This window comes from Furipterus horrens, unplaced genomic scaffold (genome assembly GCF_987537825.1).
Source record: "Furipterus horrens unplaced genomic scaffold, mFurHor1.1.pri manual_scaffold_13, whole genome shotgun sequence".
NCBI classification, from domain to species: Eukaryota; Metazoa; Chordata; class Mammalia; order Chiroptera; family Furipteridae; genus Furipterus; species Furipterus horrens.
This window is the reverse complement of record NW_028327183.1, coordinates 25,435,801-25,451,957: the sequence shown is the minus strand read 5'-3', so window position 1 is coordinate 25,451,957 and position 16,157 is coordinate 25,435,801. Positions and strand designations below refer to the sequence as shown.

Genomic DNA, 16,157 nt, shown 5'->3' with positions numbered 1-16,157 from the left:
ATATCAGGACCTGGGGCTGAGGACATTAAAAGCAGTCATCCTCCCTTCTCAAGCCCTATCATAAGAAAACAGCCCCTTATTAAGGTTCATTTGTGGCCCCTTCCCCCGGAGCTCAGAGTAGAGCGTTTTAGAAGCCCTATCTGCACAGGTCTTCAGTGACTCAGAATGCTCCACTACCTTTCTTTAAGGTCTAGAATCTATTCCTGCTGTATCCCCAGCTCTAGTGGTGCCCAGCCACATTTTGGTCCCCGGAACTGTGCAGTGTACCACCTGAACAGCTGGACAGGGCGGCTGAAGCAGATGCCATCTCTGCCCTGCACATCGCAACCTCTCCAGTGACCCCAGAGGTCACTGTCAAAAGTTCTATGCAAACTAATGGCATCTGCGTCACTGCATCCCAGGAGCGATCCTCAATTAAGGCAGAATGGGAGCTGGTAAGTAGCTACTCTGGCGTCATCATCCCTCAGAGGAACAACTCTGAGATGTGTTCCACACGGTCTCCCAGGACAGCCAGTGGGGAATGCACAGGTGCCCGCAGTGGTCACCACTTATTTACACAGGCTCCAGTTTCTATTATCTGTCCTCTTCCACAGTGCTTTCCGGGGTTACTACCCTAATAAGGTTTGCACCCAAGATGCGGGGCACCCAGAGCAGTGGGCCTGCCATGCCTGCTTTCTGGTCACTGCTCCATTTTATTGTTTTCACTGTATTTCCCACCATCTGACATGATCCTGCATGTTTACTTGTATGTTATCTCCCCCAGTAGAGGACAAGCTCCGAGAGAGAATCTGTGGTCTCTTTTATCACAGTACCTGTAACTATGCCTGGCACACAGTAGGCACTCAAGAAATATACAGGCAAAATACACTTCTGTGTTTACAAAGTCAAGGTGAAGAGGGAGTACATCTTACAGCCGCCCTTGGGGAGACACCTGCACACATACATGTGGGCAACATCCACAGCTACATGTGCACTCACATGCATTCACAAACACATGTGCACATTCACACTGCACACACAACACCCTGTGTATACATACACATACGTACACATACATGCACACACACCTATGCCCCAATGTGTCACATGTGCCAGGTGGTGAGAAATCTTCAGAATAAAACTCTTGCTCCTGAAGCCAGGTCAACACGACGGCCTTGCGTTGCCAGTGCCGATTCACAGTGTTTGCTGGTCCAATAACATCCCCGGGCCCTGGCCCCTGGAATCAGTGAGCACCCGGGATGTGGCAAACACACTGCAGGCCGGCCTGACGAAGGCCACTCCACCTCCCATGTTTGGTGAATCGGCCTCTCATTGTCCCCACCCTAGGGTGGGAGCATGCCCCTGCCCATGCCCTCCTGGTAGAGCTGGTGACTGACCTGTTGATGAACTCTTCGTAGCAAGAGTAGATGGCAGCCAGGCACACGGCCACCAGGTTGGGCAGGACCCGGGGGTGAGGGCAGTGCCCTGTGGGGCCGTGCATGCTGGAAGAGAGCAGAGGGCAGGGTGAGAGGCAGCTTCAGGAATGGCGCCACAGCAGGGGGGAGGGGAGAAAAGGTCATAGCCTGCGGAGGTCATTGGGGGAGCGCTCTGAGCCTTTTGCAGGGAGTTGGCAACACCAGGACTTGGGTCCTGGCTCCACCAGGAGCAGGCAGCACAGAACTGAGTTCCAGGCTGCGACCTGCTGGTCCTGGGCACCTGGGTTTGAGTCCAGCTGAGCGGCCTTGGCATACTGCTTACACACTTCACTCTCAGTTCACTTGGTTATAAACTGGGGACAACGGGCGCCTCCTTAATGGGTAACAATAAACACCCAATTTTCTCATTTATGGGAAGAGTTAGCATATGGTGGCCATATGGCCTGGGACAGTCACATTTATGCCTGGGAGTTCTGAAATAATTATGTTAACACCTCATTTTACTTTCAGAAGTGTCCTGCTTTGGAAGAAAAATTACTATGGTCACCCTGACCTAGCATGGAACACAGTTGCTAAGGCCTCCATAAATGCAGCTGTTATTAATCATGGCCACCTTTATGCCTCAGTTTTCTTATCTGTAAAATGGGAAAGTTTGGGGCCTGGAGATAATGCTTCTAACATCCCTGGAAAAACCACTGCGGCCACTGGGACTAAGAGAAGCCTGACCTAAAGAATTTTACAAACCTTAACTGGATTCTTTAAAGGGGCCCTGTGTCACCCAGACTCTGGTAGAAGGACACATCATTTGGGTTTGGGAATGCTTTGTGAGTTGCAGGTGAGTATATTTAGGAAGCACATAGCTTCAGAACTGGTTTAACCAAGCTACTGTATTCTGGTTTTCTTCAAAAATAAGAAGAGTCATGACAATGACCATCGCATTCATGCATTATTCTTAGCACTATGTGTATTAGATCACCGAATCCCTTCCATTCACTGGATGAAGTGGGTATTATGATTCTTGCTTACAGACAATGAAATGAAAGCACAGAGAAAAATATTCAAAAATCAAAGCAAAAGTAACCCCCACCCAAACACCAGAAGGGTGTAAGAGCTAGAATGTTTGGCTTCCTTTTGGCCAAGTTTGAGAGATGGCTGTTCAAGTCCCTAGTGGTGACTGTACAGGGCCTCAGGGGGTCGTTTCCTGCATACCTGGCACCCACAGCCCGAGGATGTGGCACCCATGGAAACACTCCTATTACTCAGAACTGTTACCACTTACTGAGTTTCCACTGAGCACCAGGTATCATACTAGGGGCTTCCTCATACGTCATCTTATGGAATCACAGGACAACCCCTCTCCCCCGTGTGGAGAAAAAGGATCAGAGGTTTAGCAACTGGCTCAACGTCACACAGCATGTAAGCGCCTCGGACCACACGTGGTCAGGAGGATCCAGAAGACCCTCGCAGAAGATGCTCACGGGCTCTGAGCGCCAGCGGCTCCTCCCCGGGCATCAGTAGAGTGTGTGGTTCTGGGAAGGAAGGAAAGCTGGCCCACAGACCAGGTGGGGAGGGGTTGGCTGGGAGACCCACCTCTGAATGAACTTCTTCACCACTTCCATCCCCGCATTGAGCTCGTTCAAGGCAAGGATGTACTCCTGAGTAAACAGCCTCAGTCGCGGGCACTTTCCAAAGTCCTGCAGGTGGAACAGAGGGTAGGAGTTGGGACACACTTGCAGAGGACACCAGGAGACCAGACAGGGTGACGGGACCCACGCTGCCCGGAGCCACTGGTGTAGACGACAACGGGGAGACACCAGCTGTCTCCTTTTTCTAGAAAGCACACACATGTTCACTTTAAAAAACTGGCCCTGTAAAAGGACCAAAAATTAAAAAAAAAAAAAAAGGCCTTCTAATGCTCTTGCTTACATCCTTCGATGGCTGCCAGTAGAGAGCAAGGAGTGCCCCGTCACAGGGGGGTTTCTGGCACGCGTAACCAACCTTCTGGCACGGCACCAGCCCACCCCCGTGGTCGGCAGGGTGGGCACGCCACAAAGACGTGCTGAGAAAACTGCCGAGCTGGGGCCTCCCTCTGCACAGCCGCGAGGGACTGCAGAGGTCGACCGCGCCCCCAACAATGCCTGAGAAGGGAATAGACTTTTCTTCTGCAGCCACCTGAGAACTCCTGGCCCCACCTTTCCATGAGCTATTATCTGATGTCACTCAGAACAGTGAAGTCAGAAGGTGCCCCAATCTGAGGCCACCAATTTGGGGTAGGGCGCTGCACAAACATAATGCCCTGTGTCCCCAAATATCTTTAGTGAGGAGATGCCTCTCCTTCTCTAGAGTGAGAGGGCCGAGGTGGCCCGAGAAGCAGGCGTGGCCCCCGGTGGGGATGATTCCTAGCCCGGGGCTCCCACGCTGGCCTGCTCCTCTCCCTGGCTAACTCCAGCCACCCGCTGCACTCCACAGCTGCACCTAAGGAGCGTCTGATGACTTCGGTTGTATAAGAAGCCACCCTCGAAGGGCACATGGGACCAAAAAAGGCAGATGACACTGATGCATGAGCTCAGAAAAGTCTGACTGGACAAGGGTGGGTCTGTGAAAAATGTGGGGTGTGGGAGGAGGTATGTGTGAGACGTGGGTCACAGAAAGGGGTGTGTGTCAAAAATGTGGGGTGTGGGAGGAGGAGTGTGTGTGTATGTGTGTGTGCGTGTGTATGAGAGAGAGAGACATGGGTGTGGGGGGAGGTGTGTGTGTGTGAGACGAGGGTTGTGGGAGGGTGTGTGTGTGTGTGTGTGTGTGTGAGAGACATGGGTGTGGGGGGAGGTGTGTGTGGTGACACAGAATGTAAGACCTGAAGTGTAGAAGACGTGTGTAGAAGATGTGTGTGTGTGACATACGGTGTGGGAGAAGGCGTGGCAGAGACAGGTGTGGGAGGAGGCCTGTGTGTGTGAGACATGGAGTGTGGGGGGTGTGTGTGTGTCGGAGTGGCAGCCTGGGAAGGAAGGCCCGCGCGCCGGGCGGGGAGCAGGTGTGGAGGGAAAGCGGCTGGTGCGTGGCTGCTGGTCAGTGATGGGGCACAGGCAAGAGGAGGAGGAGGAGGAGGAGGTGCAGGGGGAGGAGTGATCTCTCCAACGTTAGGAAGAGGTCAAGCTCCCAGCCCTGGGTGGGGAAAGATGATTGCTCCGTCTCTGTCAACCAGCTCTGCCCATGGGTGTTTATGTCACCTTGCCTGAAGCCTAAATGAGGGGCACTGAGCAAGGGCAGAGGGACCCTGCCTGCTCCAACAAGTGATTCTTAGAGACTGACATTTTCTCAGCTTCCTCAATGCAGCGTGTCAACCAGCGGGTGACAGAGCTCAGCTAGGAGTGGAAAGGCTGTCAGCTCCGGGACTTGTCAGAAGAAACACAGTCTAGGAGAGAGAAGCGTCAGCCGGGGAGAACCTTGTGTCCACTCCCAGGCGCACAGTCAGGGACCAGGAGGCTTCGTTACTCGACACCTAAAGCTGCAAGCTGGGTTTGAAGTAGTCAGGAGGGGCCAGTCACAGTGTGGTCATGAGGTTGACTAGCACGACAGAGAGCAGCCTGGTGGTCTCAAACCCACCTGTCCTCCTATTGTCCCATTCAGTGAAACCCGCTTAATAAAAAGCAACCTAATCAGGACTCTCATCTAAAGCAAAACCAGTGGAGACCTTCCTTGTGGATCGAACTGATCCACCGGCCCTCGCGGAAGCTGAGTAGAATGTGTCCTTCCTGCTCCCCGTGGCCAGCTCAGCGTTTCTAGAGCTGCCCGTTGCTTCCTTGCCTGGGGTCTAAAGGGCTAAATTAGGGTCCTCAAGGCAACATGGGGTTCATCTGACTGCATCCTGTCTGCTAGGATTATGCTTTTACATCAGTAGGGCAGCAGAAGGCACAGAGAAAGCTCAGAAGGAACGAACACACACCCCTAACATGCACACATATGTATGCACAAATACACATACATGCACACACAGAACACTGAGCTAGAAGGTGAGGCCCCTGCATGATGAGAAGGTTGAAGCTTGATTGAGGAAGATGCCCAGAGTCCCCAAGTCCCCTGCTCCCCTGGAAACGAGGGAAGCGGTGTGGCCTTGGGCTGCCGGGCCTTCCACGTCCCCACTGTAGACTCAGGTTGAAGGAACTGTTCTCTAGGCGCCCTTCTAGCTCTAGTTTCACGATGCTATGAAAACCGCTTCAACTGGAGCCTGCTAAAAGCAGTTATCTTTGCCATTAGATTTCTGGATAGCCAAGGCCATTTCCTTGGAAATGAACAGTACATATGGGTCTCATGGCCTTTTGAAATGTTGGTTGAGGGACATTTTGTCTCTTTGGAAAAGTCAAATATGCTCCTGCTGGGGACCACAGCCACATCTTCTTGCCTCCTCTGCCACGACAAGAACACTCCGTTGACTGGTGTGCTGACACATGGGCCATCGTCATTCTTGGAGATACAACTTAGAGAACTATTGAGAATCTACAGGGGAATGTGCCAAAGGACTGCTTCCACTTGTATTTAATTTTCATTTCTGCCCAATGAGTAACACTCTTTGAGACTCTTAACCTCTCTAAGGTTCAGCGTGCTTATCCATGAAATTGGAGCACATGATATATTTGCATAAGATGCGCTTTGGGAAGAGGGGAGGCTCTGAAATCCCAGAACACCACTGTGGTGTATGATTTCCCCCATTTCCCAAATGCCTCCTTAATGAGAAACACTGCATGCAGGGTGAGAGAAGTCACTGGTCACACTATGTGACAGGCACGAGGCTGGTGGCAGGCTAGGCACAGTCGCTAACCCGTGACTAGGTTCCCCACACCAGCTGAGTCCCAGCTCCAAAATGGTGCATCTGGCCCACAGCTAATTACTAAGCTTAAGGAGCATTAATTGAGTGACACCAAAAGTCTGCCACCTTGTATAAGCCCCGATTCCTGCTTCACACACGTCTGTTCTTCTGCAGGAGGGAGTGTTCCTCCTTGGTCCGTCTACCAGTCCTCTTCAGTCAGTGCGTGTAATTAGCAGTCGCTTTATAGCAGCCCCAGACTCAAGAATCACTTAGGGGAAGTCCTTTAAAAGTGAAGTGAGAATTCATGCCTGAGGGTCCCTGATCTCTGCCAGGCCACAACAGAGCTGTAAATTCTGGATTTGCCCTGTAGCTGTTCTGATTTTTATCCAGAAAATTATTACATGGTCAACACTCCGGGCCCATAAAACTAGCCAAATACAAGGGAGGTGTTGTATGGTGAAGCCATGGAAGGCTGCCTGAATTCTGACATTTTTCCCTTTGAAGTCAGATGTCCCAAAAGAACCTTTATTAAAGCCTACTGACTACCATCGCATACATAAGTGTTTACGTGCCTGGGGAGGCAGGGCCCAGGCCAAGCATGCTCCGGGGGGTGGCTCTGTCACTGACAAGTTGTGATGGGAGAAGTACCTTTGCAAAAGAAACTCCAGAACCTTTGCTTTGGACTCTGAAAAGGTACACCCTCTACTCACACCACCTCCACAGAGGCTTTCAAGTTAACAATCAGAGATCCTTTTCTCCCAAATGGGTGAAGGCAGAGAGTGCCTTTGAAACTATTAAAGCCCAAATTAAGGCAGAACCTTAAATGGGGAGTTTCCTTGTTAGTTCTGGAGAAAGCATCTGATAAAGTATTCCTCTCTCCTGTGTTCAGAAAACAAGAACTGCGTTTATCTTAAAGCAAGAAAGATCTCAGAAAGAAGCAACAACGCAGCTACAGTGCCTGACCACTCTGGGCAGAGAGCAGCAGGCAGTGTTCGTATGGCACAGAGAAGGTTCGATGGGCAGTGGGGCCTGGGATGCTGGGCTGTCCCTGGGCTCTGCGGAAGGGCGCTGCCGTCGATGAAAGCTGTCTGCCAGGAGTGGGCCAGGGGAGAGCAGCGGCACGCACGTCCATTCCTGACTGGCGTGGGGGAGGAGGTTCTGTAATATTCTTTAGGGGCAAACTGTGCAGGCAGGAAAGCTACGTCACAAAGTAAACTGGAGGTCACCCTTTTCCACAGTTATTTTCAACATGCTGATCTGGAAGGGCCAGGGCGGCAGTCACAGGCGCCTCACAGCTGGTTCAGCGGCCCAAGCTACGCTGCGGTTACGCAGATGTGACCAGGGCATCGAGGCGCATGTCAGTCTGGGCCGGGAGCTGGCTTGGTAGAGCGTGTTGGACCACCGGCCCTGGCTTTAGGCTGCCTGCTCCTCAGTGCCACCGGGTACGCACAGCTGCCCGTGGGTTCCCCGAGCAACCTAGGGGCTGTCCTGGCCTCATCTGTAAAGGGAGGTCATGGGCTTTCCCAAGAGCTGCGTGACAATACACTTGAGTGTCATACTCTGTTGGGCTCTAAAAAGGTGTGAGCAGATGTCAGCTATGCTATGCCTCAGTGTCCCCATGTGTAATATGGAGAGAACAATGGCTGGCTGCTCTCACTGGACTGGCCGGAGAAGGAAAGGGCCCACACAGACTGTGAGTGCCCGGTTCACTGTAAATGTGCCACTGAATTCTGCCACTGTTTTTGTTTTTTAATTAACCAAAGTTCATACTTTATTCAGATTTTTTCAGTTTTTCGCTAACATCCTTTTCTGTTCAGGATCCCACCCGGGATACCACATTACATTTAGGTGTCACTTCTCCTTACACCCTCTAGTCTGTGGCAGTTTCTCAGACTGGAAAGCTCTGAGGCGTCAGGTGTTTTGTAGCATGTCCCTCCACTGGGCTGGTCTGACGTTTCCCTCCTGATGAGACTGGGGTTGTGGATTGCAGAGAGGAAGATCCCAGAGGTCCAAAAGGTACAAACCATCACCATGACTGATCATTGTTGGTATTGACCTTGATCACCTGTCAGATTTCTTCCCTGTACAGTTGCTTGGTCCTCCCTCTCCATCCTGTGTGCTCTGGAAGGACGATACCAGGGACAGCCCCAGCAAAGGAGTGAGGAGCTCCGCCCACTCCTGGAGGGTGGAAGACCTTACAGACACGATTTGTGACTTTACACATGGGAGTCTCATCTCTCCTTCCCCAGCCATACTACTTTGTTATTCTTACCTCCTATGGAAAGATTCTTCCTATTGCCTGAACCCAAAAACACAGAACCAAGGGGGACAGGCTGCACGAAAACCCAAACTTAAAACAGAATCCCAGCCCCAGTCCCTGGCTACCAGGGCAGCCAACCCCAACCCGAAATCTTTGTAGAAGTGGAAGGCTGGGAAGACCTGTGCCCGCCTCCTCCGACTCTGTGGTCAGGGTGTTTGGGGGACTCACCATGTTATGCTTGAGGATTCTCTGAACCACGGGAGTGAACACTTCGATGACCACCATGGACCGGGGCCGCTCTCTGCAGTGCTGGGGAGAGAGGAGGCCAGGGTGAGCGCGGAGCCTGCGGTTCCTCGCAGGGCTCGCAGGCAGTGAGCTCAGCACTGCTGCCTGGGTTCCCCTGCCGAAATGTGCAGCACAGGGTTTTGCTTTTTAGGATTAGGAAAAGGGAGTGAGGATGGGAGCTTGTTTGCTTTTTATTCTGATCTTAAAGTCTGAGACTGTTAGAGATGGTACAGAAAGGCATCTGCCTGACATGACCCTTATTTAATACAGGGAGACTTTGGCAGCACTAAGATCCAGAGAGCATGGTCTAACAGAGAAATCTCTCAATAATCAGGCAAGGATACCAGGGGTTTAATGTCTGGACACCAGGATCTTGAAAATTCTGTGCCTTTTCAATTGTTGGCTTTGCTAAGCTGCAGTAGTCAACTGGCTGGCCAAATGCAGCACTCAGACTTATTTTATCTCATGACATGGCGTTTTGTTTTCAAATTGAAAGTAAAGGGCTTCAGGTGGAGCAGACAAGGCCCCATCACTCCAACACATGCACAACCTGCCTGGGCCTGAAGGTGCTGAGTTTCCCAGCCCTGGATGAGAACACTGGTTCTTGGGATATCAGAAATCAGAACTTTTCCTCAGATCTTGGGGTCCTGGTTTTGAAGTCTGGCACGAGAGGCTGTCTGGTGTATCCAGTGAGCTGGCCCAGAGTGGACCCAGTAGAGGCAGCTTTGTTGCCCTCTGGAGGGCTGCCTGGTGGGTGAGGCACTGAGGCTATAGTTTTGACCCCACCACCTGAAGAAAAATGGCCAAAAGGCTCCCAGGCCCCTGGCTGGGCCTCCTCCCTCCAAACGGCAGGGCAGCCCTCTGTTTTAGGGCCAATCAGAGGTCTATCAGGTAAAGCCCCAAAAGGATGGTTTGTTCTGCATCACTGTTTTTTTTAAATCCTCACCCAAGGATACGTTTATTGATTTGAGAGAGAGAGAGACATAAATGTGAGAGAAACATTGATCAGTTGCCTCCCTTATGTGCCCTGACTGGGGATCAAACTGCAAACTTTTTGGTGTATAGGACAATGCTCCAACCAACTGAGCCGCCTAACCAGAGCTCCATCACTGCTTTTTAAACTGTGCCACCATTTACTTTGAAGAGGTCCATTGCTCGAGAACAAGTTTGTAAACCATGAGATCTAGGAGAAACCACACAGCTGAAAGGGGAAAAAGAAACAGATCTGGATTAAACTAGACCAAGCATCAAGAGAGGAGATGGATGACATGCTGTGACGGGTGAGGGAGCAGCTGGCCATTCTCTCAAGAGCCCAAACACTGGGTTATCTGACCCCACCCTGCTTGGGGGCAGAGAGGCCCACCTTATCTTTAGTCTCAGCAAGCTGTTACTTCCCCTTGTGTGCCCCACGGGGGTGGGGCCTGGATGCAGCACAGAAGCCTGCCACCTTTGTTCGGGCACGCTCTGCAAGCACACACGCACAGATACAGTCAGGCGCTCACCCACCTGGACCCACCTTACCTGCTTGGACTGGAAGGCACACACTGGCACATGCCCACAATAACAATGTACCCTGGGCACTTTAGGCTAGCAGGCTGGGCCCACCCTCTGCTCTGTGGGTCGCTAAAAAAGGTCTACTGATGGAGAGATAGGGCCAAAGAGGATAACACAATCCTGTCTCCCTAGAATTTGTGTCACCTGACAAACACACAGAGAGAGCACGCTCCCCAGGTGGGGGACGCAGGGGTGAAGGCAGTAAGTATACCCCTGTCCCCATTCCTCCAGAGACCATCAGGCCTCCAGGTGGCTTTGCCACACCACATGGGAGGAAAGAAACACAAGCGAGGTGAGTCATCAGGAATAAGACCAGGAGAGTGCTGGGAAGCAGCAGACGTAGGCCTGTGCCTTTCCAAGGACATCAAGTCATTACATAAAAAAAATCAGACAGCAAAGAACAAAACCGGATAGTGTGCTGGTTCAGCCCCAGGCCGATGCAGTGAGCTGGCAGAATGAGGGATGCCTGGTCCCCAACGTGCCCTGGACATGTTCCATGTAAATCCCACTGAGACGCTGGCTTGGTATCCCTAAAAGCAGGTGTCCTGCTCCGTGGCTCCTCTGAGCTAACCTGGCATCCCCTGATTGCTTTCCCTCCTCAGGAAAGCCCCACGGCTGGGCCCCCACTGTGGGCCAGCTGGTACTCAGAGGAGCCCTTGCTAAAAATAATCCAGCTCTGACGTCAAAAGCCCAGAAAATCTGCTGTAAACCTCTCCCAAGACAACCACGGAGACATTCCAAGGAAGAGCTGGACACTCCTCCCTGACCCACTGGTTTGGACCCTGGGCCTCAATTATCACCTATCTGACAGAGGGGGCTATAATTTTAAGAATACCTGGCTTGCCTGCTGGCTGTGTCCAAGACCCTGACCCCAGGTGGTGGGGCCTGGGTTTTCAATGAATTGTGCAAAGCCACCACCTGTGTGCACACACGCGCGCGCACACACACACACACACACACACACGGAGTCGCACTGGCCCTGCAGACGCAGCCCCACCGCAGCCATGCTGTACCTTGCAGAAGAATTCACAGAGATCTGGTGGTGGGTGGTTGTTTTCCAGCAAAGGGGCGATAGCCTGAAAGACAATGAACCAAGTGTCAGTCTGAATCTAGAAGGAATCATATAGAGGATGTGTGTCTATACAACAGGGTCGACTTATGATGGAGGGCACATCTTCCTGTCATCCTCTGGGCAAAAGAGGTCCATTCTCTAATTGTAGGCCTGGGCTCCTAAATTTGGGGCACATGGCTCCCTTTGAGAAGATGATAAAAACTCTGGGCTGACCCCTAGACAAACACACATACAATGATGCATGTAACTTTAGGGGTTCCTGACCTGCTGACGCTCCCCTCTGATTAACAGTCCCTGCCTATGAGGCAGGACAGTGGGTGTCTCAGCCTTGTCCTGCTGACACTTGGGGCCGGTTGTCCGTATGGTGGCAGCTGCCCTGTGCACTGTGGGATGTCTAGCAGCATCCTTGTGCTCAACCCACTGGCTGCCAGAAGTGACTCCAACCCAGTGGTGACAATCAAAAATGCCTCCAGATACACTTCCTTTTATATTGAACGGCCCTTGAGTTAATTTCTCACTGAGCCTTCTTAAGCCAGCTGTCAGTAATTACTGGTTCCACTGCCATTCCCATGCCAGGGTCCCATGGATTCAATGGGTGTTGCCTGTTTGGATTGAGAGGGTCCCCTTGATCTGCGCACTACAGCGATGTCCTTGGCTATGGGTAGAGACCTCTCAGTAAGACCTTCTGCTTGTCTTGGAACCATTAGGGAAAGAGGAGTATAACTAGACATGAAGAAAAGAGGACCCTTAGCTGACCAGTGTGTAGGTGAGGGCACAGAGGTGAAAAATGAAGTCACTGCAGTGGAGGTTATGCTGTAGCACCAGCAGTCAGGCTGATAAAGAGATGGGGAGACCAGGCCCAGGGTCATATTTGTCCAGGGCTGTGCATGTGCCTATTCAAATTTTAACTGATATGAAATGAACGGTTTTAAATGAAATAAAATTAAGACTGCGTTCCTCAGCCCTACTAACCAACTTCAGGTGCACAGGAAGCCAGTGGCTACCGTACTGGACAGTGCAGACAGAGAGCACTTCCACATTGCAGGAGGTTCTCCTGGGCAGTGCGGCCCAGGGTCTGGCCACTGACCGGGGACTCTGCTGCCTCTTCCAACGTGCTGGCTGGTAAACACAGGGAGAAGTGAGGTCACAGCAGGGACAGGGATAGGGAGCCTCTGTCTGGACTGTGGCTCTGCTCCCCAGACCCAGCTCTGGAGGAGGGATCACATGCAGGGTGCATCCCCCTGGGCTGAGCTCCTTTAATCACACGGAGCCCCTCTTTCATGGGAAAGAGTCAAGGAATAGAGGAGTGGGAGCAAAGGAAGCACCCACAGTGGGCATCAGGCATGGGTTCCAGGCTTCCACAGCAGTTCTCATTTGATCCTCATTACAACTTGGCGAGGTAAAGCAGGTGTTACTTCCACTTATACAGGTGAAGAGACAAAGGGTCAGGGAAGCTACAAGGCCCACCCTAGTCACAGAGTGGTGATAATTTTAAACCGTGTACCTAAAAAAAAAGCTCCTGCTTTTGTGGACTCTTTCTTTGGGTTAAGCATGTTAGATATGTTAGCTCATGCACCCATTCCAGCAGCCCTGTAGGAAAGTCTCCATTGTCCGTGGTTCATAGACAAGAAGACTGAGGCTTGGAGCGTCAAGTCAGTTATCTGAATAGCTTTCTGGTTAAATAAAAGCATTCTTTCAGTAGAAAGAATGGGGGTGGGCCAGTGGCTCTCAATTGGGGTGACGCCCCCCACCATACCAGCATACCAGCATGTGTGGAGATAGTTTTGATTGTTACCACAGGGGGCGGGGTGGAGACTAGGGATGCTACTCAACAGCCTACAGTGCCCAGGACAGCGCTCACCACAAAGGAGTACCCATCCCCAAATGTCATTAGCACCACGGGTCAGAAACCCTGGGGCAGATGTGCATGAAAGGACTGAAAAGAATTTTCAAGACATTTTGTTAAGTTAAAAAACATAGAACAACACATCGAGCATGTCATCATTGATGTTTAAAACAAAAAGCAAATTCACAACCATGTCTGTGTGGCTTTGTTACCGCTGGCACCTCTGACACTGTCTCTGAAGAGGGTGCTGGAAAGGGGTTAATTTTTTTTTTTTTTTAACAATTAAAATACATTCATGAAATACTTGCAAACTCAAAGATAATTTTAATAAAATTAAATAAAATTTAAAGTTCTTCCATTACTCGCCCAAGGTCATGTCAGCATGAGGTGGGCCCAGGGTCTGCATTCGGCTCTGCACTTGAACCCACATTGAACTTTAAAGCCACTGCTTTCACTGGCATGGGGATGGCAGCTGGCACTTGGCCTCCAGGTCCATCCTCACCCAGTGACACTTCAGCTGTTACCATCCAACAAATCACCTATCGCACAAATGCCAACTCAAGTCACTTGTAAAAATGCTTATAAAAAATAAGTATATTAAAAAACACCAAGCCCCACTGGGAAAGGACTAATTACCTAGAGGTCAAATCAGATAGTGCAATTGTTGGAATGAAAGGAGGCTACTAAAGGCTTCATAATAACAAACACAGCATCGGGAATAAAGAATACTGGGGGGTGGGGGAGGGGTGCGTGCTAAGGGCCAGATTTTTACATCAAATTCTCCCCTGTTCTCAGGCATCCTCTCTGAGCAGGGAAGCTCAGCCTGGCCCAACTAAGGGGTCGGCCCAGCCAAATTAGGTGGCTAAAGGCAGCCCGGATTTCTCAGACCAAAATTTCTTTTTTTTTCCTGGTCTTTTGATTATGCTATTACAGTTGTCCCAATTTTTCACCCTTTGCCTTCTTCCACCCAACACCCCCACTCCCTCAGGCAATCCCCACACCTCTGTCCATGTCCATGGGTCATGTGTGTAAGTTCTTTGGCTACCAAGAATGTCTTTCCTAGGCGTGTCCTAAGTCCAAAGCCCCTGTCCCTCCTTTTCAGGGCCAAGGTGCATAGTGGGATACACAGGTGCTGTCAGAAGGAGAGGAAGATGCCAATTCCTTCCCTGGCACCCACATTCCCGTCTGCTTCTCCAGCAGCCAGTCTCACCACTTCGCCTTCACTTGTGCTTGGCCCCCTGCATGGACTGCCTTTCCTGGGAGCACTTCTGTCCATCTTTTAAGACTGAGTTTGCTCACCTCCTCCTGGAAGCCCTCTGTCATTTTCCTCCCAGCACCCACTCCGACAGAGGAGGTTAGGTATCTGTCCTCTGTGTTCCTCTAACACCCTGAACAAAATTTCAACTTCTGACCATATTTCTTGATTATTTGTTGATCTGCCAGGTTCTGCGAGCACACAGTAACTCCCTCAATGGCAGTTTTATGTCTATGGAATAGAGACTAGTGTCTGGCACATACCTTACTCACATGTCAACAAATGTTTGTTAAATTGTTTTGTTAATAGTATAACAGAGAAAGGCGGTGATTGATGATTGGGGGTGCCCAGGTTGATGCTCCCCTGTTCTGGACAAAGATGGCAATGAGTGGTCAGACTGGAAACACAGGAAAAACCTCTATATTTAAAACAAACACCCACCTAGTACCTACTATGTGCCAGACACTGTGGCTGGGGCTCCACAGAGGCTGCTACCTGTACTCTCAGCAAAAAACGGCCTACGGCTTATCTCCTCTGGTGCTGACAGGACCCAGCTGGGGCCAGGAGGGTGATTCTCTAGGCCAGGCATGCTGGGGCCACGCTGGTGGGTGTCCAAAGCCCTAATTCAGCTCTGAGAGGCAAGGTGTCTGGAATGCTGCCCTTGTTTCAAAGGCTACAGCCATGGGACCTCCCGGGCAAGTGAGCATTCCAGGTCCTTTCCCAGGCACACAAGCCTCTGCCTCTCCTTCCATTTCAAGTTCTCCCTCCCTGCTTTTCCACTTCCTTATTATGCTTTATGCTCCAGCAATGCTAACGTTTCAAAAAAAAATACTATGTTGCTTTAAATCTCTGTTAATATTTTATTTCCTCTCTCTGGAATGCCTTTACTCTGTTTTGCCATCTGGGAAACTCCTATTGATTCTTCAGAACCCAGCTCAGACATTACTGCCCCCAAGGAAGCCCTCTGGCTTCTCTCCCAGGTGAGTTGATCACTCCACTCTCTACACGACATGCCTCCATTTTTGTAGTGATTTCATTTGTCTTCCTACAATAGATGATGAACTCCTGAGGAGCAAGGATTGTCCTCGTTATCTGTGGATTCAAATACACAGCACAGTGCTTGGCACCCAGTAGGTGCAACTTCATTTCTTTCTTCTCTCTAGTGAGAGTTAGGTTTCATAGTTTAAAATTACCCAGGAAAAGACTTTACCCCAAAGATGCTTACATCATAGTCAAGTCCCAGAAAATATCATCTCACGTTGCATATCTGAGGGAATTAAGTCCAGGTTCTATTCGTGGATTAATTAGGAGGCATGGCCTGAGGCAAGAAAGGGACCTTTCCACTACGGGCTTTGCCTCTGAATAAGTTATATGGTCTCCGCTATCTACTGCCTTCAACTCCCTCAGCGGACACAGGAAGGAGGAGGCGATTAAGACACTTTCACTACAAACCTCAAAGACTGACAATTACATCTCCCCCAAATCAACCAGGGCTGCTCTAAAATGTGCAAAAGCAGGAGGGCACAGCTCTGGCTTGACAGAGAAGAGAAAGCTGAGCAACGTGGCCGTGCTGGTGGGTAACACTGGCACCCCCCGAGGTAACTCAAACCGGAAAGAACTGTGGGCCCTGGGAGGCGGGCAGAGGGAGAGGGACAGCAAGAGACTT

At 50.9% G+C, this 16,157-nt stretch overlaps 1 protein-coding gene across 1 annotated transcript in view; it reads right to left on the bottom strand.

Moving 5' to 3' along the window:
* CMIP (c-Maf inducing protein) overlaps window positions 1-16,157 on the bottom strand; it is a 223,102-nt gene that overhangs the window by 30,624 nt on the left and 176,321 nt on the right. Inside the window, exons 6-9 of the mRNA XM_090259536.1 lie at window positions 11,332-11,394; window positions 8,708-8,788; window positions 3,006-3,109; window positions 1,377-1,481 (exon numbers count right to left, since the gene is read on the bottom strand). Of these exons, the coding sequence (XP_090115662.1) occupies window positions 1,377-1,481; window positions 3,006-3,109; window positions 8,708-8,788; window positions 11,332-11,394 (353 nt within the window). The remainder of the gene's footprint in view (window positions 1-1,376; window positions 1,482-3,005; window positions 3,110-8,707; window positions 8,789-11,331; window positions 11,395-16,157) is intronic.